The sequence below is a fragment of the Mastigoproctus giganteus genome, chromosome 13, assembly GCF_048544385.1.
Source record: "Mastigoproctus giganteus isolate SK-2022 chromosome 13, ASM4854438v1, whole genome shotgun sequence".
In the NCBI taxonomy this organism is placed as follows: domain Eukaryota; kingdom Metazoa; phylum Arthropoda; class Arachnida; order Uropygi; family Thelyphonidae; genus Mastigoproctus; species Mastigoproctus giganteus.
The window spans coordinates 124,096,334-124,117,662 of NC_143587.1; the positions used below are offsets into that span (position 1 = coordinate 124,096,334).

General features: G+C 39.3%; 1 protein-coding gene across 3 annotated transcripts in view; it reads left to right on the forward strand.

The window, feature by feature from the left end:
- The first annotated feature begins 17,442 nt into the window (after window positions 1–17,442).
- LOC150076414 (intraflagellar transport protein 27 homolog) overlaps window positions 17,443–21,329 on the forward strand; it is a 107,038-nt gene continuing 103,151 nt past the window's right edge. For all 3 annotated transcript variants that reach the window (XM_090387680.1, XM_090387678.1, XM_090387679.1), the window contains exon 1: window positions 17,443–17,546. In XM_090387680.1, the coding sequence (XP_090243806.1) occupies window positions 17,501–17,546 (46 nt within the window). In that variant the 5' untranslated portion in view covers window positions 17,443–17,500. The remainder of the gene's footprint in view (window positions 17,547–21,329) is intronic.

Sequence of the window (21,329 nt, forward strand, 5' to 3'; positions counted from 1 at the left end):
CCTAACTATTAATAAGACTTAATCAGTACTTAAAATTCACTAATAATTACAATCTCTAGCATTAGTGTACACGCACATGTTCTTAGTCTTAGTTATGCTAACACACACACACACACACACACACACACACACACACACACCCATGTTTTCACTTGTTCTGTGTGACCATAGCAGAGCCTGAATTCCCCCCGAAACTTTGCACTGCAGGCTGCTACATTTTCCAAAAAAAGCAGTGCAAAAATAGCCTTCACTTCTTCATCGTGCTTTGTATATTAGTCTGTTATCCTCCCCGTGCTAGCAGTTTTCCGACACACCTTCACTGCTTCGATAGCATCAGCGTATCTTCTTGCACTCTCCTTCTATTCAAGTAGTAGTAATAGTAGTAGCATGCAGGAAATTATGCAAGAAAGCAAGTTTATAAGTATCAAAAGAAAAAAAAAAAAAAAACCCACACACTTCATACATTCCTTCCCTCCAAGAATTTGTCTAGTTATTCCTGGAATTTATTCAAACCATTCACTTCAGCAACAACAGGTGGTAGCTTTTTTCCAACAGTCAACCACCCACTGGCTGAAGGCAAACTTTCGCATGTCTCTCCTATAATCATTCTTCCCAGATTTAATTTATGACTCCTGATGTGTGCTGTCTCAGCAAGAGGAAGAATGCCAGTAATTAACATTAAACTTTGAGTTACTCATTCTATTCGAGGCATTAAATACCTGAATGAGATCTCCCCTGCAGTTGTCTGGTCTCCAGACGCCATTTACAGAACTGAAGCCTTTCTAGGTAATACCACCCTTTCCCTTCACTAATCTGGTTGCCCTTCTCTGCACCCGTTCTAGCAGATCTACTTCCTTCCCAATGTGAACCCTCCTGATCTGTTAAAAGTTCACATCCCTGCATAGGTTCTGTATATCATTGAGAAAACCGCATGAGCTTTCCTGTCAACATGTTTGCACTCAGAGCCGAGCCAGGCTAATAGTCGCCCTGGTGCAAACTTCTTATTGCTGCCCCAACCATCCCCCTCATTTTTCTTATATTAAAAAAATATTATATTAAAATAAATTTCCAAATTAATATATAATTTTATTTTTTTTAACACAAAATAACATATATTATGATACATGAAGTAAATATGTTAAAAACAAAGAAAAAAAACGAAAATAAATTTATTTTGTTTTGTCTGCAGACAATCAAATAAAACTAAATATAAACATAAAATAATAAAAATGATGATAATAAAACAAAATAAAATAACAAAACATCATATAAATTAAACTTGTCTTGCTTTGGCTGTATCAAAATCAGTCATAATATTTTTTTATATCTAAAAAATCACTTTCTATAGATATTATTGCCAAATTATGATTTTTTTTATTATTATTATTATTAATAGCCATATGGTGCAAGGAAGCCTGAGGTTTATGCTGCACTGGCCAAAAAAAAAAAAAAAAAAATTCCCTATTACCCTGAGTGAGAGAGAGAGAGGTAGAAAAGAATCACAAAGAAAGAGAAGAATGATGATATCCAGTTCAAGACCCTGGGTGTGCCAAGCCCATACTCGCCAGATGTGAGCTCCTGGGGGAATTTATTTAATCTTTGTTGATGCATTATTGAACGGAGGTAATTTTTTATTAAGTTTAATTTCGAAAAAGAGCGCTCACCACTAGCTACTGACATGGGCATTGTTAACGTTATTCTTAATGAAATTAATATATTAGGAAGTAGAGTGGTTAAATTATTTTTGAATATAAAATTTAAAATTTCTTGTTTCATGGACATTAACTTTTGAAAAATTTGTATTTCATTTGAAAGATTAACAACAACAATTTTTGGACATTCCTCATTGCTGCATCTGATAACTGTAATTCTAAATCTGAACGTTTTAAAATTTCATCTTTAACTTTCTACTTAGCTCGCTAAAACATTGTAAAAAATTAAAATTTTTATTATAAACCTCGAGCTGTTCAAAACGTTTATCTATTGCGTTTCTTATAGTATCTAAAATGGCAAAAATGAAGTTTATTTTAAAATTATATTTTGGTGTTGGCAAAAATTCATCTCCGAATTCATAATCAAATAATTTTTTATGTTTCCTTCCCATTCTTAAGTTTTCTTTCGGAAAATCAGTGTCAATTTGTAATAAGTTAATAATTTTTGCTGCGTTTTCAAGTACACATACAAAATGCTCATTTGTTCTAAAGTTTATAATCGTTATCTTTAATTTTTTTTAAAAAAAACAGCGTTAATGATGTTAATACTATATGTATACGATTGTGTATTTTGTAATAATTTGCTTACAAAATTTACATCAGATAAAATGTCAAACCAAATTATTTGACCAAAGAATTTAAAAGATCTCGTTTTATTTGATATCCGAATTTATTATCACAATCGAAATATATATTTCATAAAGAGCATAATCAATTTGTTATAGATTGTATACTAGAGATTTTATAGCAACCATTGGACTTTCCCAACGCGTGTCTGAAAAAGGTTTCAGCGAAAGATTGTATAATTCCAAAAAATTATCAGTTGTCTCAAAAGATATTTTTTCCGCATCATTCACCACAAAATTTAAAATATGTGCAGCGTAAGGTACGAAAAAAACTGGGGTGGTTTATATTTAATTTTTTTTTCTTGGAGGTATGAAATGTTTTCAGGAAATATGAAAGAAATGTTTTTCTTTCATTTGGCCCATTGTCGTAGCCTTGCCCACGCATATTTTGAAGATTAATGTTATATTTTTCTAAAAATTCTGAAATGAATGTTGGTAGGTGGTAGATGACTTTCATCAACCGGTGAAATACCACCACTTTGCTTATTGGAGGCTTGAAGTGGTGAAACCCATGTTTAGTCTCTAGAGCAAAGTTTCTGGCATCCCCCCCCCTCTCCCCATACTTCTCCTTCAACCCATGCACGGTACTAAGTACTATAGGTTTTTGACACCTTTCGTGTTTGGGGTTTTCATAAAAAAAAAAAGTTAGTCCACCACTTTTGGGTTCACGCCTGGATGTTCCACTATCAAAGCTCTGAGAAATCTCCTGGATTCTGCATCTACTTGCGACAAGCAGTATTTCCTTGTCATAACTATTGATTTCTCCGGGACGTTTGACACCATCTGGTGGCCGATCGTCCTGCCCCGGCTAAGATACGCCCACACACCAGTTAACCTCTACCTAACAATCAAGTCCTACCTCTCGCAGAGAAAAATAAATGTCGTCGCAATATACAAAAAAACTGACCAGACTGGTTCGCAGGGGCTGCCCCCAGGGATCTGTTCTGGGGCCGCTCCTGTGGAACATGATTTTAGATGAGTTCAAGACGTCCTCCATCTTACTTAAGGGAACTCTCAACCTACAGAGACCACCAGAGATAAAAGTTGATAATACAACTATAAAACTGGTAAACCAGTTAAAATATCTTGGCGCCATCTTGGACCCTAATCGATCATTTCAACACCATTTGAAGCACACAAGAACAAAGATTAAGAATTATTCTGCACTGGTTGCAAGAAACACAAGACGGGATTGGGGACTCAATAAGCGAAACCTGTCAACCTATTATACAACTACATTCCTAATCGCAATAACTTACGCTTCTCCTGTTTGGTTCCGTAAAGCTGCAACCACAGTAAACCGAAGAACGTTGGGCACAATGTAGCGGTCGATACTACTGACCATCTCCCGTACCTGTAGTACAACCAGTACACACGCCCTCCAGGTTCTTGCTGGGGACCTCCCTCTGGACCTTGAGAATATTGTGCAAAAATGATAGATGGAACAGGACCAGGGTATGTCTACCAGGGGCAAAGTTTGATGACGTTGTAGGGCAGATATCATCCTTTAAGGGCACAAAGGGTGATATTGTTGTACACGTTGGCACTAATGATATTAAGAGTAGGAGACCGGCAGAATTACTTAACAAGTACAAGACAATGCTGAAAAAAAGCTGTGGGTTAGGATTGAATTTGAAAGTGTCTCCAATTCTGCCCAGACACGATAGGAGGGAGTATACGATGAGAGCATTGTCGATCAATTCGGCACTGGAGAGATTGTGCAAGAATCAAGGGGTAGAATTTTTATCAGCCTGGTCTGTTGTACTTGTTAACAGGAGAGACTGCTTCTAAAGGGATGGGATACACTTAAATAGAAAGGGTGCAAGAATATTTGCTGATCCTATCGAAGCAGAGTTAGGTGGGTCGGAAAACTGCTAGCTTGGGGGAAAACACTGAATAATAGATTAACAGTAGCCGCTGGCAGAGGTAAAAGTAATTCTTGCACTACTTCTATTGAAATGCAATTGAGCAGCAGATTGGAAAGCAAGGCAATAGGAATTTCCAGGACTGCTGGGAGTCATAGTGAACAAGTAAATACATGAGCTGTGTTAGGGTAACTAAGAGTAGAAAATTGGTGTACATGCATGTATACTTGTGTGTACACCAATACTAGGAGTTTGGAAAATAAATTTGATGAGTTTGAAGTATTTCTCAAAACATCAAAGGCAGATATTGTTGGGATATCAGAAACGTGGTGTCACACAGATATAAGGAATGCAGAACTGGAATTTGGGGAGTTCAATGTGTACAGAAAGGGTAGACAGGACAGGAAGGGAGGAGAGGTTATGCTGTTAGTTAAGAAACATAAAATCTAAGGAAGTACAGTAAAATGTTGTGGATGGACAATGCAATGTTGAGTCTTTTTGGTGTGGCATAAAAACTGGGAAAGGAAAAATGAGAGTAAGTGTGTGTTATAGGCATAATGAATCCGATGAGTATAATGAACAATTGTGCATAGAAATAGAGTGGGCCAATAAATTAGAGTATCTTATAATGGAGGATTTTAATTTCCCGGATATCGACTAGAATTTGTGGGTTGGTCACTCACACACTAGCAAGGCTTTTGTATATTTATTGGATGATTGTTTTCTACTGCAGCATGTTCCGGAGGCAACTAGAGGGAGTAATGCTCTTGATCGAATTATCAGTAATGATTCTTCATGCATCAAGAATCTGCAGATAAAGGGTGGTCTGAGACAGTAACCACTAGGTGGCAGTGATCACAGTGTGCCGAAGTGGGATTTACTCAAAGAGGTAACTACCATCAGGGGTAAAGGGAAGGGTTTTTGCTTTCGTAAAGGGTGGTCTGAGACAGTATTTAAATTCTATACGGTGGAACCAACTGATGATGTTACTAACAGCAAATTCAAAATGGGAAGCATTCAAAGAATTAATCTTGGAAGCTACTAGGCTTTTCATACCAAGAAAGAAATATTGTTCAAGATTTAGGCCTAAATGGATATCAGATGAACTAATTAGGCATGTGACAGAGAAGAAAAATGCATGGGATACATATAAATTAATGGGTGACATGGAAGCCTATGATAGATAAAAGCTGGTCTCTAACCAAGCCACAAAGGATATTAGGCAGGCAAAGGCAGATTACGAGAAACCTTTGACAAAGGATGCAAAGAAAAACAGCAAAGAGTTCTTTATTTATGTAAACTCTAGGAGGAGGGGGATGAATCAGAATGGTCCATTTGATATCGATGGTTCGACTGTTGAGGATACTGCTCAGGTAGCTAACAAACTAAATGAATATTTTTGCATCGACATTCACACATGAAGTGTTCTTCAGGGAAGGGAATGCCAGAGGTGTATTCAACTCTGGCAGTAAGCTGGATATTCTTGTAATAACTGAGAGTAAAGTGGAAGAGAAATTGCTGAAGATAAACACAAGAAAGACACCTAGGGTGGAGGGAATCTATCCAATTATATTAAAGGAGGAGGCAAAGGAAGTAAGCAAACCCTGAGCCATAATTATGAGAGCTTCCCTGGACTGAAGGGACGTAGCCATGGACTGGAGATGTGAAAATTTGCCCCCAATCGACAAAGGAGGATCAAAGGGAGACACAGGTAATTACAGAACTGTTATTTTAACTTCTGTCCAAGAAAATTAATGGAGGCACTGGTTAAAGAAGCATTGCAGGATCGTCTAGACAAGACTTCAGTTATCGCTCGGACACAGCATGGTTTTGTTAAGCGGAAGTCTTATCTGACTAATTTGATTGGATACTGTGATGTAGTCACAGTATCCAGTGGATGCAAAATAACTTTGTATCCAGTCACAGTATCCAGAAACTGGATGCAAAAAATAACTTTGATATCATATATTTGAATCTTAGAAAATCCTTTGATCCTGTTGCACACGGAAGACTGCTCCACAAATTGGAGCAGTGTGGCATTGCAGGAAATTGCTGCTATGGATAAAGGGATTGAGTGGGGGAAGACAGCGAGTGGTAATCAATGGACACTACTCTTCGTGGACTAATGTAATTAGTGGAGTCGCTCAGAGTTCAGTGTTGGGTCCATTGTTGTTTTCTGTATTTATAAATGATATTGATGATGGTATATCAGGCTTAATATCCAAATTTCCAGATGATACGAAGGTTGGCAGGATTGTTAATGATACTAATGACAGTACACTGCTGCAACAGAATCTAGAAAAGTTGAGCAGATGGGCTGAGAGGTGGCAAATGAAGTTTAACATTAACAAATGTAAAGTACTACCTATGGGAAGCAGTTATCCCAGAGTAACGTATCAACTCTGTGGTACCACACTGACAGTGGTAGAGAATGAAAAGGACCTGGGGGTAATTGTGTAGGCAGATATGAAGTTTGAGCAGTGCAGACGGTCCGCAATTGTAGCTCATGGTGTCTTGTCAATGATATACAGGAATTCTTCTAGCCAGGATAAGGAGGTGATTATCCCCCTTGTATAAGGCAGTGGTCAGGGGCCACACATTGAGTACTGTATACAAGTCTGGAGGCCTCATTTTAAGATGGATGTAGGTTGAAACGAGTACACAAAAGGGGAACAATAGTGAATGGAACAAAGGGTTGCTCTTACGAAGAAAGGCTTAAGTTCTGCAAATTACAGTGTCTCAAGACTAGGCACCTGAAGTGTATAAAGCTTTGAATGGTTTGAGCATACTCAATGTTGATGGGATTCTTCCTCTTGCTCAGAATAATTACCTGAGAGGGCATAAATACAAATTGAGGAAAAACGGTTGTAGAATAGATGTGCAGAAACGCCTTTAGCCAGCGGATGGTTGATTGCTGGAACAAACTTCCCTCTGTCGTCGTAGAAGTTAATAGCGTAAATAGATTCAAGTCAGAACTTGACGAACATTTGGAGGGAGTGGATGGGTGAAATAAGGGATTATTTTTTTCTTTCTTTGGCTGATGCTATATAAGCTTTCTTTCTTGCATCATATGCCTTTGCTAATGCTAATCCGCTGCGGTATGGCTTATTACATTGCCAAGGGATTGCCCTGCACCTTTTTGAATTTCACCACAGACCCAACAACGAATCAGAAGGCATAGGAAACAAGACTCCAGAGGCATCTACAGCAGGCATGGCAGGATCGATGGACTGCATCAACCTAAGGCAAAATTACAAAACAGTTTTTACCCAGTATTGACAGGGTGTATCCAAAGCCTGCAACTTGGTTCCAGTGAATAGTGTATCCCGGACTATTCACAACTTACATACTGGCCGTCCACGGATCATTCAATGCAAAATTAACCAACTTGGAGATCATCCAGGAGCATTGTGCACATGCGAGGAGGCAGAGACCTGGCACCACATTATGTTTGATTTTACCCATTATGAGGACCTTCCCTGCCAGTTAATGACAACAAACACTTACTTCCCACGGAAACTGGAATCACATCTCCCCCACTCACCAGAAGAGTACAAGGCTTTACTAAATATGCAGAGGAACTTTTTGCCCGATGCAGGATATTAATTGCCATCCACAGGAACCACTAGCATGGATTATGATGAATGCCATGTAACTGACTATATGACTAAACTGATCGGAAATGGACAAACTAGCTTGACAAACTGACCTGCCCGAAAAATAAATACTTCTAATGAAAGGCAACTAAAAAATGATATCACCAAACTTGACAACCCGGGACTTGAAACTGTTAGCTCACGTTCACTGACATGGACCTTTTAAATGCATGCCATGGAACACTGATCAGAAATTGACAAACCATTTGGACGAATTGACAAAACAATGATGCTTTCAATGAGACACACAGGGATCAACACCCAACTGTGACTTAGTCCTATTAGATGCAATTAAACTGCACCTGACCTCTCCAGACAATGGCCATTGATAAGGCAAGGAAAACCCTAGAAACACCCGTAGGAGGCAAAATAACACCAAATTCCAGCCTCTTGAAAGTACTTCTTGTCTGGGTTAATGGATCCATTAACTGACAGTGAGTGTTGACATTGGAGACATGAACGGGGTGCTCTTTTCCAGTTCACTTTTAATCACCAACCTTTGGGAAGGGAGAAGGGGACCATTTTTATCCCGGTGGGCATTCCCCCACTGACCAGGTTGGGGCTGTCATTCCTATGAACCCCATATTTCTACCTGTCCCCCCCCTCCTTCAGACTCTACCCCTACTCTAACTTGTTTCGCATTTTTTTTTTACTTTCTTCATTTATTTTTTTTCTATATATTTATTTATTTTTTTTCTATATATTTATTTATTTTTTTTCTATATATTTATTTATTTTTTTTCTATATATTTATTTTTTTTTTTTCTATATATTTATTTATTTATTTATTTTATTTTATTTATTTATTATTTTTTTTAGGCCCTTTCCTCTGAAATTTTAGGAAATTACGTGGCTAGGCCTGCCAGAGTATTTAAGCGATCCATCTACAGCCTGACCTGCCTTCTCGGGGCTAAGTGTGGGCAACGGAGGTCCCACTAGGGGCCCAACGGCTAAATGGTCAGAAGAAAAACATAACATGACACTACAAGACGCTCACACACACATTACACTCAATAAACCTCTGGCCTTCACAGAGTTCTGTGCTACACAAACAGAGTACACAATGCAGAGATTAGAATTAGCATTTTAGCGTAAGTAGAGGCATATCATGATTCAAGAAAGCAAGCTTGTGCAGCCTTCGCCAAAAAAAACCCTCTTCCATTTCACCCCTCCGTTCGTACCAGATACTTGTCAAGCTCAGTTTTAAATTTATTTAGGCCATCAACTTCCACAACAAAGAATGAAAATCTGTTCCAACAACCAACTACCCGCTGGCTAAAGGTAAACTTCCGCACATCTATCCTACAATTGTCTTTCCTCAATTTGAATTTATGCCCTGTCAGGTGATTATTCTGAGCAAGAGGAAGAATCCCATCAGCATTGAGTATTCTCAAACCATTCAAGGCTTTATACACCTCATCACATAGCAGGTGCCTAGTCTCCAGACAATGTAATTTGCAAAATTTAAGCCCTTCTTCGTAAGGGCAACCCTTTGTTCCATTCATTAATCTTGTTGTCCTTCTCTGTACTCGTTCCAACAGCTCTGCACCCTTCTTAAAATAAGCCCTCCAGACCTTTATACAATACTCAAGGTGTGGCGTGACCATTGCCTTATACAAGGGGATAATCACCTCCTTATCCCTGCTAGAAAAATTCCTGTATATCATTGACGAGACACCATGAGCTACTTTTGCAGACCGTCTGCAATGCTCAGAAAATTTCATATCTGGCTGCAAAATTACCCCTCAGATCCTTTTCATTCTCTACCACTGTCATTGTAGTATCACAGACTTGATACATTACTCTGTGGTTACTGCTTCCTATATGTAGTACTTTCCATTTGTCAAGGTTAAACTTCATTTGTCACCTCTCAGCCCATCTGCTCAGCTTTTCTAGATCCTATTGCAGGAGCGTACTATCACTAGTATCCTTAACAACCCTGCAAAATTCGTATCGTCTGCAAACTTGGATATTAAGCTTGATATACCATCATGAATATCATTTATAAATACAGAAAACAACAATGGACCCAACATTGAACCCTGAGGGACTCCAATAATAACATTAGTCCATGATGAGCAGTGACCACTGATTATCACTCTCTGTGTTCTCCCATTCAATCATCCCTTTATCCAACGCACCATTTGCCTCCACTGGCACACTGCTCCAATTTGTTCAGCAGTACTCCACGTGCAACAGTATCAAAAGCCTTTCTAATATCCAAATATATTATATCAAAGTTATTCACTCCGTCCAGTTCCTTTGTGACCACATAATAGTATCCAATCAAATTGGTCAGGCAAGACTTTCCATTAACAAAACTGCTGTGTCCGTGCTATAACTGAAGGGTTGTCTAGATGATCCTGCAGTGCTTCTTTTACCAGTGCCTCCATTAATTTACCAGGAGCAGAGGTTAAACTAACAGGTCTATAATTACTTGTGTCGCCCTTTGTTTCTCCTCATTGAATTGGGTTCACATTTGCACATATCCAGTCCATAGGTACCTACCCTGAGTCCAAAGAAGCTCTCATAATTATGGCCAAGGGTTTGCTTACTTCCTTTGCTGCCTCCTTTAATATAACTGGTAAAATCCCATCTACCCGGGGTGCCTTTTTTATGTTTATCTTGAACAATTTCTCCTCCACTTTCCCCTCAGTTATTACATAATCGTCAAGCTTACTGTCAGAGTTAAATTCACCTCTGCATTCCCCTCCCGGAATAACTCCTCATGTGTGAATATAAATGCAAAATACTCATTTAGTTTGGTAGCCACCTAAGCAGCATCATTAACATTTTAACCATCAATATCCAGTGGACCAATCTGATTCATCTCTTTCCTTCTGGACTTTACATAGGTAAAGAATTCTTTGCATCGTTTGCCAAAGATTTCTCAAAATCTGCCTTTGCCTGCCTAATCTCCTTTGTGACTTGGTTACAGACCAACTTATATCTATCATAAGCTTCCATGTCACCCATTAATTTATATGTATCCCATGCATTTTTCTTCTCTGCCATATGTCTAATTAGTTCATCTGACATCCATTTAAGCCTAAACTTTGATCAATATTTCTTAGTTGGTATATAAAGCCTAGTAGCTTCCAAGATAAATTCTTTGAATGCTTCCCATTTTGAATTTGCTGTTGGTAACATCATCAATTGGTCGCACTGTATAGAATTTAAATACTGTCTCAGACCATCATAGTCGCCTTTTCGAAAGCAAAAACCCTTCCCTTTACCCCTGATGGTAGTTACATCGTTGAGTAGATCCCACTTCAGCACACTGTGATTACTGCCACCTAGTGGTTCCTTTATCTGCAGATAATTAATGCATGAAGAATCACTACTGATAATCAGATCAAGAGTATTACTCCCTCTAGTTGCCTCCCGAACATGCTGATGTAGAAAACATTTCATCCAATAAATCCACAAAAGCCTTGCTAGTGTGTGAGTGACCAACCCACAAATTCCAGTCAATATCTGGAGAATTAAAATCCCCCATTATAAGACTCTCTGATTTATTGGTCCACTCTATCTCCCTGTGCAGTTTCTTATTATACTCATCGGAGTCATTAGACCTATAGCACACTCCTACTCTCAATTTTGATCTCCCAATGCTTATGTTACACCAAACTGACCCGACACTGCTCTGTCTAGAATTTCGACCGGCGTCACTTCCTTGGATTTTATCTGTTTCTTAATTAATAGCATAAACCCTCCTCCCTTCCTATCCTGTCTGTCCCTCCTGTGCACATTATACTCTCCAAATTCCAGTTCTGCATTCCTTATTTCTGTGTGACACCACGTCTCTGATATCCCAACAATATCCGCCTTTGATGTTTTGAGATGGGGGAAACCCCTGGGGCTGTTAGACATCGAACTCTTTACACTTTACCAGTCGTATTTTAAATTTAACGGTAACGTAAAAAATGTTAAAAAATTTCTCTTTCTCTATTAATAGTTGTAAAACTAGAGGAAATTGAAGTCGATAGACCAGGATGTCCAGAAACCTGGTAATCAGACTTGTTTCTTTTTTTTATTTGGAAGATTTTTATTTTTTGCGTTTTCTGTATTCATAACCAGAGAGTCGTTTCCTTCCATCAGACGTCTGAGAAATATTGAAAAAAAAAAAAGTTCTAAATTTAAAATTCATTATTTGTTAATATAAAATACGATAAAATGCATTCTTCGATACATTGAACTTTTAGTCGCCTTAGTCTTTGCTGGTCTCTTTTAGTATTTACAGAATATTGGTCTTTACTTCCTCTTAGCTCTGCTGACACTTAGTCATTGCCTCCCTGGTTCGGTACATCATTTGCTCCACCGAGTTGGCGCGGCTCTGTCTGCACTGCTCAGGAATATCATTATCCCCAGATCTTTTTATTATCCCCAGATAATATTTTATTATCTGGGGATAATATTATCCCCTTAATATTTTGAACTTTTTCCCCTTAAACTTTTTGTTTTTCCACTACCCTCAATCCCACACAGTTTTTAAACCCTCGTGCGCAGCACACATCGCCGTCCTTCTACGTTGGGTGGAAAAGACCTGAGTTCAAATCCCGTCGATGCAGGAGGAGTTTTTATGGGTTTTTTTCACAACGAGGCTGAGTTAGTCGATCTCCCGCGAGGATAGCCTGGTATTTTCTCATCCAGCATAGGGAAAATCAACCACAATTTACGCAATTTACAGAAAATATACCTGGAGCAATATAGCCTTAGTCGCCGATTCTCCTAAAATCCGATAATAACAGCAAGGTGGTAGATGCCTTTCTTCAACCGGTGAAATACCACCACTTTGCTTATTGGAGGCTTGAAGTGGTGAAACCCATGTTTAGTCTGTAGAGCAAAGTTTCCGGCATCCCCCCTCCCCCATACCTCTCCTTCAACCCATGCACGGTACTAAGTACTAAAAGTTTTGATACCTTTCATGTTTGGGGTTTTTCATAAAAAAAAAAAAAAAACAGTTTGTAAGTTACTCTGGGATTACTGCTACCCATAAGCAGTACATTGCATTTGTTAGTGTTAAACTTCAACTGCTGTTCTCAACCCATCGACCTAATTTTTGTAGATCATGTTGCAGTAACATACCGCAATTATTCACCCTGCCCTCATTTCTGTCATCTGCAGAGTTTGACATTAATCTAGATAGACTTTAATCAATATCATTAATAAATATTAATAATATTGATGATAATGGGCTCACCATTGAACCCTGGGGGACTATGCGTATATTATTAGTCCATAAAGAGCAGCGCCCATTGAAAACCCCTCTCTGTCTTTTCCACTTAACCATGCTTTTACCTGTAGTAGTAACTTGCCCAAATGTGTCCTTTTTCATATCGTTCTGTGAGTTTATAGTTTTAATTAAAAGCTTGTTGAATTGATATTATTAGTTTGGAGGGCGACTCTTAAAAGAATTAAAATATTAATTTTCAACGAATATATCCAACCTAATTCGCCCAAAGTTATAATTTGGAAATGCTTTAATTATATAATTATTATTATTTTTTTATCCCAATGGAATGAATGTTAGATTTTTTATTTTATTTTTTTATCTCAATATTCCACAGAAAAGTTCATTGCCGTGTGAAATGTAGTAGTAGTAGTAGTGACGTGTTTGCTTGTTTGTTTTTTGGTTTTTAGGAGCATTAGCAACTAAGGCCATATTGCTCCGGGGATATGCGGTGGTCATTCCCTGACCTTTCCGCATCCTCTGTATTTGATGGTGACGGGCTCGAACCCCGGTCTAAACAACAACAACAACAGTAGTGACATGTGATGCAAGAAAGCAAATGATTGAGCTTACGCAGCGTCCGCCAAAAAAAAAAAAAAAAAAAATCACACCATTCTCTCCAAATGCCTGTTCAGTTTCTTCTTAAATTTATTTAACCTATCAAATTCCACAACGGCAGATGGAAGTTTTTTCTAGCAATTAACCACCCGCTGGCTAAAGGCAAATTTCTGCACATCTATTCTATATCTGTCCTTTCTTAATTTGAATTTATGCCCCCTTAGGTTCGTAATCTCTACAAGTGGAAGGATCCCATCAGAATTCAGCGTGCTCAACCCATTCAAGCCCTTATACACCACAGTCAGATCACCGCGCAAGTGCCTAGTCTCCAGCCACTGCAATTTGCAAAACTGAAACCTCTCTTGGTAAGAGGATCCCTTCATTCCCCTCACCAATCTTGTTGCCCTTCTCTGTAAACGCTCAAGCAAATCTACATCCTTCCTAAAATGGGGCCTCCAGACCTGTACGCAGTATTCAACGCGTGGCCTGACCATTGCTGATATATAGGAATTTATTTGTCAATGATATACAGGGTGTTTCAGTTAAACGTTTCAGAACTTGTAAGAGGGGTAGGGTACATCCTGACAACTCGAAATCATATAGCAATGTGGGGTCGGAAATGCTTTCCTGAAGCGGTGTTGTACACAGAAGCACCATAAAGAAAAGAGACCGTAAGTTAGAAATCGTTTTAATAATACATGAAAAGAAGCAAAAGGTACATGGATTAAAGTAAGTGTTCGAAGTTTCTTCCACGAGCTACAATGCACGCCTCACATCTCCGACGCATGGACATCCGAACATTCTGGAATACTCCAGGCGAATTTCGAATTTCTTCGGCAGCTACTGCGATTCTTGCAACCAGCTCCTCAGCATTGTCAACAGGGGTGTCATAAACTAGCGATTTCATATGACCCCAGAAATAAAAATCAAGACATAATTGGTCGGGTGACCGAGCAGGCCAACGCACAGGACCACCACGTCCGATCCACTGTTGACCAAATGTGACATCCAGGTAGTTACGAACATCTCCGCTATAATGGGCAGGGGCTCCATCGTGTTGGAACCACATTGTCTGTTGCGTCGATGCAGAAATCTGTTCATCTCTCAAACGTTGTGGCAATACTTGCTGCAGAAAGATCAAGTAGATAGGTCCGGTTAGACGACACGGTAACAGGTAAGGTCCGATGAGGTGATCTCCCATAATACCGGCCCATACATTGACCGAAAATCGAATCTGTGCTGCACGACGTCGTATTGCATGCTGGTTCTCGACCGCCCAGATATGGTCGTTATGCGTGTTGAAAATTCCTTCCCTTGTAAAGGATGCCTCATCGGAAAACAACACTTCAGCAGGAAAAAGGGGATTTGTAGCACATTTTCCAAGGTACCACTGTGCGAAAGCAATACGAGGTGAATAATCCTCCGGTTGCTGTGTCTGGACACGCTGCACGTGAAACGGATGCATGTCTTGTTCTCGGAGAATCCTCCAGACGCTGCAATGGGAAACCGAGACTGCGTTTGCTAGACTTCGTGTACTCGTTCTTGGATTCCCCTGTACATGCTGCAGCACATTCTGTTCGACGGCTGGAGTCCGTGCTGTTCTTACCCTGTCCCTGTCAGCTCTTTCAAATGAACTTCTCTCAGCTAACCTCTGGTGCAGTCTTGCAAAGAAATTACGACCGGGAATACGCCTCGTCGGATATCGTTCCGCGTACAAACGCTGTGCGGCTGGCCCACTACAATTTGCAGCCCCGTACGCCAAATGCATATCGGCTAACTCTGCGTTCGTGTAATCATCCGTCCTACTAACTTGGCGTTCTTGTTCAAGAAATTCGAAATTCGCCTGGAGTATTCCAGAATGTTCGGATGTCCATGCGTCGGAGATGTGAGGCGTGCATTGTAGCCCGTGGAAGAAACTTCGAACACTTACTTTAATCCATGTACCTTTTGCTTCTTTTCATGTATTATTAAAACGATTTCTCACTTACGGTCTCTTTTCTTTATGGTGCTTCTGTGTACAACACCGCTTCAGGAAAGCATTTCCGACCCCACATTGCTATATGATTTCGAGTTGTCAGGATGTACCCTACCCCTCTTAGAAGTTCTGAAACGTTTAACTGAAACACCCTGTATAGGAATTTTGCTAGCAGGGAAAATCCCTGCTAGCAAAATTCCTATATATCATTGACAAAACCCCATGACCTGCTCTGGCAGCCTGTCTGCATTGGTCTGAAAACTTCATATCTGACTGCACAATTACTCCCAGGTCTTTTTCATTTTCAACCACCTTAAGTGTAGTACCACACTGTTGGTACGTTACTCTGGGAGTTACTTCTACCCATATGCAGTGCTTTGCATTTGTCAAGGTTAAACTTCAGTTGCCACTCCTTAGCCCATCTGCCCAAATTTTCCAGATCCTGTTGCAGTAGCACACTGCTATTACTGTCATTATCAACCCTGCCAACCTTTGTATCATCTGCAAACTTCGACACTAATCCTGATATACCTTCATCAATATCATTGACAAATATACAAAACAACAGTGGACTCAACACCGAACCCTGTGGGACTCCACTAATGACATTAGTCCACGAAGAGCAGCACCTATTGATTACTACTCTCTGTCTACTCCCACTCAACCATCCTTTTATCCATTGTAGCAACTTGCCCTTAATACCATCCATTTTCCTCAAATTTGTAGAATAGTCTTCCATGTGCAATAGTGTCAAAAGCTTTCCTGAAATCCAAATATATGATATCAAAATTATTTTTTGCATCCAGTTCCTTTGTAACCACATCAAATTTGTCAGACAAGACTTACCCCTTAACAAACCGGTGCTTTGTCCGAGCTATAACTGAAGTCTTGTCTAGATTATCCTGCAATGTCTTTTTATTCAGTGACTCCACTATATTACCCGGAACGTAAGCTAAACTAACTGCTCTGTAATTACTTGTGTCACACTTCGATCCCCCCCCCCTTGTGAACTGGGGATACATTGGCACATCTCCAGTCCGTGGGGACCTTCCCTGAGTTCAAGGATGCTCTCATAATTATGGCTAAGGGATTCCTAGTTTCTTTGCCGCCTCCTTTAATATAAATGGATGATCCCATACACCCCAGGTGCCTTTCTTATGCTTAACTTCAACAATTTCTCCTCCACTTTGCTCTCAGTTATTACAAAATTAATAAGCACTCTGCTACAATTTTATAACATTTTGCCATTTTCGAACCTTAATAACGCCTCATGTGTGAATGTAGATTCAAAATACTCATTCAGTTTGTTTGCTCTCTGAGCAGGATGATCAAAAGTGGACCATCGATATCAAGTGGTCCAATTAGATCCAACCCCTTCCTGTTTTTCTTAGCATCCTTTGCCAAGTATTTCTCGTAATCTGCCTTTGCCTGCCTAACGTCCTTTGTGACCTGATTACAGACTAGCTTATATCTGCCATAGGCTTCTGAGTCGCTTGATAATTTATGGCATCCCATGCATTTTCCTTCTCTGTCAGGTGTCTCATTAGTTCATTTGATAACCATTTAGGCCTAAACCTTGAACAATATTTCTTAATAGGTATGAAACTTTTAGTAGCTTCCACGATTAATTCCTTGAATGCTTCCCACTTAGAATTTACTGTTGGTAACATCGTCATGTGATGCTATTGACGTGCTTATTTTGAGAGAGGAAAAAAAAAGCAAGGTTGGCTACTTGATGGCTGTAAATTTCTGTAATTAGATATATATATATATTAGCATTAGTTCCCAGGGAAAACTACTGCGCGCGAAGCGGTATTGGTGATTCCTGGTTGAAAGTATTTATCAGTTAAATTCAACAGTTAGAGTGTTTTCAACATGCCTAATATGCCGAATATACTTCGTGCAAAATGCATTGTTGTTGGTAAAGTGAATCTGACTAAATAGGAATTAAATTTTGTAGCTTTTGTTAATGTAATATTAACAAATTGGTTTTGTTTTGGTTGCTATGGAAATGTCTTGCCTGGTAATCGACCGGAAAGATACGCTGCATATTTAGGAAAGTTTCAATAGAAATGAGGAATAATGTAGTCAATTTATTGCTAGTACCCTTTGCTGTACCGCCTATTCAGTGGTGCCGGCTACAACCTATTTCAGATGCCGAGCTTAGGCAGGTTCTGTGATTTTATTTTACTTCATTCTGATACCACTGTGGTACACCTGTGATACAAATCTCTGTAAAATAGGCAAAACACACAGTAACTGCCATGTGTGTGTGTGTTGCTTATGGCCACATTTCACTCCAGAAGGTGATCACCTGGAAGACCTGCTAAGTTTTCGGCTATGCCACGAATTATAGTGGGTCTCAGCAATCACATACTGAACGTACAATGCAAGTTAGAACACTCAAGATTTAAAGAAGGAAAAAAATAAATAATATTAGGGCCACCCAAGATTGTCTCCTCTACCCATGTGTGTTATGTTTGTAAATTATGTGTATTTTGGAATGAAAAAATCAAACCATGTGTACTTTATGCACACGAAAGACGTTTCATGTGAAAACATCCTTGGCTAGGAAGGGGTTAGTGAAATCCAATTGTAGAATAGTGATTTTGACAATTGGATTTCACTAACCCCTTCCAGGCACAGTCATATGGAAGTATGATTGTGATGTCACAATCATATTGAAGTGTGGTTGCAACAATGCAAATATTTGACTGCAACATTTGTATTTCCATTACACTTGTTAGGTGCTGCTATAGATGTTTTCACATCAAAAAGCCCATAAAAGTTCCTTGTATTATTGACAGAATTCCAACCCTTTTTCATCCAGTGTGAGGAGGACAGTGATCACATGCACCCAAATATTTACTGTATGTGGTTTACATAGTTAGTAAACTACATTGTTATTTTCTTGCCTACTTTGTTGTATTCTTGGCCACTAGGCAACAATTACCAGGAAGGCTGCTTTTCAATAGCCAACCCAATGAAGAGGTAGGCCTCTGATATTTGCTTACTGCCTAATGAGAGGGCAAAAATATCAAAAAAAAAAAAAAAAAAAAAGCACTGGAGATTGGAAATTGGCACTGGATATTAGCAAAATAAATTCAGTGGCCCGAACTGAGAGTGCCAGCAATTTATTTTTACATGGAAAAGGCATAATTTATGCTTACACTAGCATGTTATTACACTAGCAGTTATTAATCAGTCCAAACTAGAGTTTAAACAGGCTAAGAGTAGAAAACTTGCTTCTTGCCCTAATGGTAGCCGAGCATTCTGGTCTCTTGCCAAAGCTATTGGCCGCAACTTTTGCCCATCTCTGATCCCACCTCTGTCCAAACCAGATGGTTCTGTTGTCACTTCAGCCAAGGATAAAGTTGATCTGCTAGCATCCCATTTTTCTTCCAACTCATGTATTAATGATCTTGGTAAAACACCTCCCACCATTCCCAACACACTCCATTCAATGCCTCCTGTGGTCTTCCATCAAAAGGATGTCAGAAGGATTTTGACAAACCTTGATGCTAAGAAAGCTCAAGGTCTCGATGGTATTTCTTCACTTGTTCTCAAAACCCGAACAAGTGAAGATGGTATTTCTTCACTTGTTCTCAAAACCTGCCATTTTCGAACTTTAATAACACCTCATGTGTGAATGTAGATGCAAAATACTCATTCAGTTTGTTTGCTCTCTGAGCAGGATGATCAAAAGTGGAACCATCGATATCAAGTGGTCCAATTAGATCCATTCCCTTCCTTTTAGAGTTTATGTAAGTAAAGAAATGCTTTCTGTTTTTCTTAGCATCCTTTGCCAAGTATTTCTCGTAATCTGCCTTTGCCTGCCTAACGTCCTTTGTGACCTGATTACAGACTAGCTTATATCTGCCATAGGCTTCTGAGTCGCTTGATAATTTATGGCATCCCTGTGCTCCTGAACTTACTCCTATTCTTTGCCACCTTTTTTCACTTTCTTATTCCAAAGGTGTTTTTTCTTCTGCTTGGAAATTTGCTCATATCCAGCCAGTTCGTAAAAAGGGTGACAAATCCCTCCCATCCAATTATCGTCCCATTGCAATTACTTCTACTCTTTCTAAAGTAATGGAGAAATTAATTAACCGCCAACTCTTAAACTACCTAGAAACCTTCCGTCTGATCAACGATTGCCAGTATGGATTCTGTCAGTGTCGATCCACTGGTGATATTGTTGCTTATGTTACCCATTTATGGACTAATTCAATGGAAAGGTTCGGTGAAACACAAGTAGTTGCTCTTGACATCTCAAAGGCCTTCAATCGTGTTTGGCATAAAGGTCTTCTAAACAAGCTTCCATCTTATGGTTTGCCAACTGTTTTTAGTAATTGGTTATCCAGTTTTCTCTCTGATCGCACACTGAGGGTGATGGTAGATGGCTCTCTGTCTTCTAACTTCTCCACTAATGCCGGTGTCCCCCAAGGTTCAGTTCTTTCCACCAATCTTTTCCTTTTGTATATTAATGACCTTCTTCCATTGACTGGAAATCCTATCCATAGTTTTGACGATGATAGCACATTGCATTCCACTTTCCATTTTGAGAAACCTTGTCCTGCTCAATCAGCTTCAACTTCTCGAAAATCTGCTACCAATTCCTTAAATGCCGATCTTCAGGTAATTCTCCAGTGGGGCAAAGACAACTTAGTTGATTTCAACCCTTCTAAAACTCAGTCTTGTCTTATATCTCGCAAAAAGAACTCTTCTGCTCCCATGCTTATCTTTAGTGACACTCCGATTTCAAGGCAAAATGATATATATCTTTTGGAGATTACCCTGACTTCTAATCTCTCTTGGCACAAGCACATTACAAATATTGCTTCCTCTGCATCTAAAAAACTTGGTTTTCTCTTTTTTTGCGTTAATTTTCTTCCAAACAGCTGCTCACTCTGTATAAATCGCAAGTGAAGTGCCATTGGATATTGTTCCCACATCTGGGATGGTGCCCCCCAAAACCTCTCTCAGGGTTTTTGATTCCATTCAGAAGAGGGCAGTTAGGTTAATTAATGATTCATCTTTAACAAAGTCTCTCCACTCGCTGTCTCATAGACGTACTGTTTCTGCTGCATGCCTCTTCTACAGATACTTCCATGGGCACTGTTCTTCTGAATTGGCTTCTATAATTCCCGCTCTCTCTTTCAAAACAGTCTTAACACATGCTGCCACCAGCCACCATCCATTTACTGTCCAACTTCAAACTCACAGAACCAACTTTTCATCTTCCTCGTTTATTCATTCAACTGCCGTTTTCTGGAACAGCCTTCCTTTATACGTATTTCCTGAAAATTACAGTTCAAGTCCAATGTCAACAGATATCTTCTTTCATCTTCTTAACCTCCAACCCAAGCACGGTACTAAGTACTATAGGTTCTAATACCTCTCGTGTTTGGGGTTTACATAAAAAAAAAAAATGTAAGCATAAATTATTTACTGACTACACAAAGTCAGTCATTAAAGATTTGCATAATTCTCTACAGACTGAGATAACTAACCCTAGGGGGCTCACATCTGGTGCGTATGGGCTTGGCACACCCAGGGCCTGAGCTGGATATCATCATTCTTCTCTTGCTTGGTGATTTCTTTCTACTTCTGACTCTTGTTCTCCCTCTCTCTCTCTCTCTCTCTCTCTCTCTCTCTCTCTCTCAGGTTAACTCAGATATATATATATATATTTTTTTGCTGA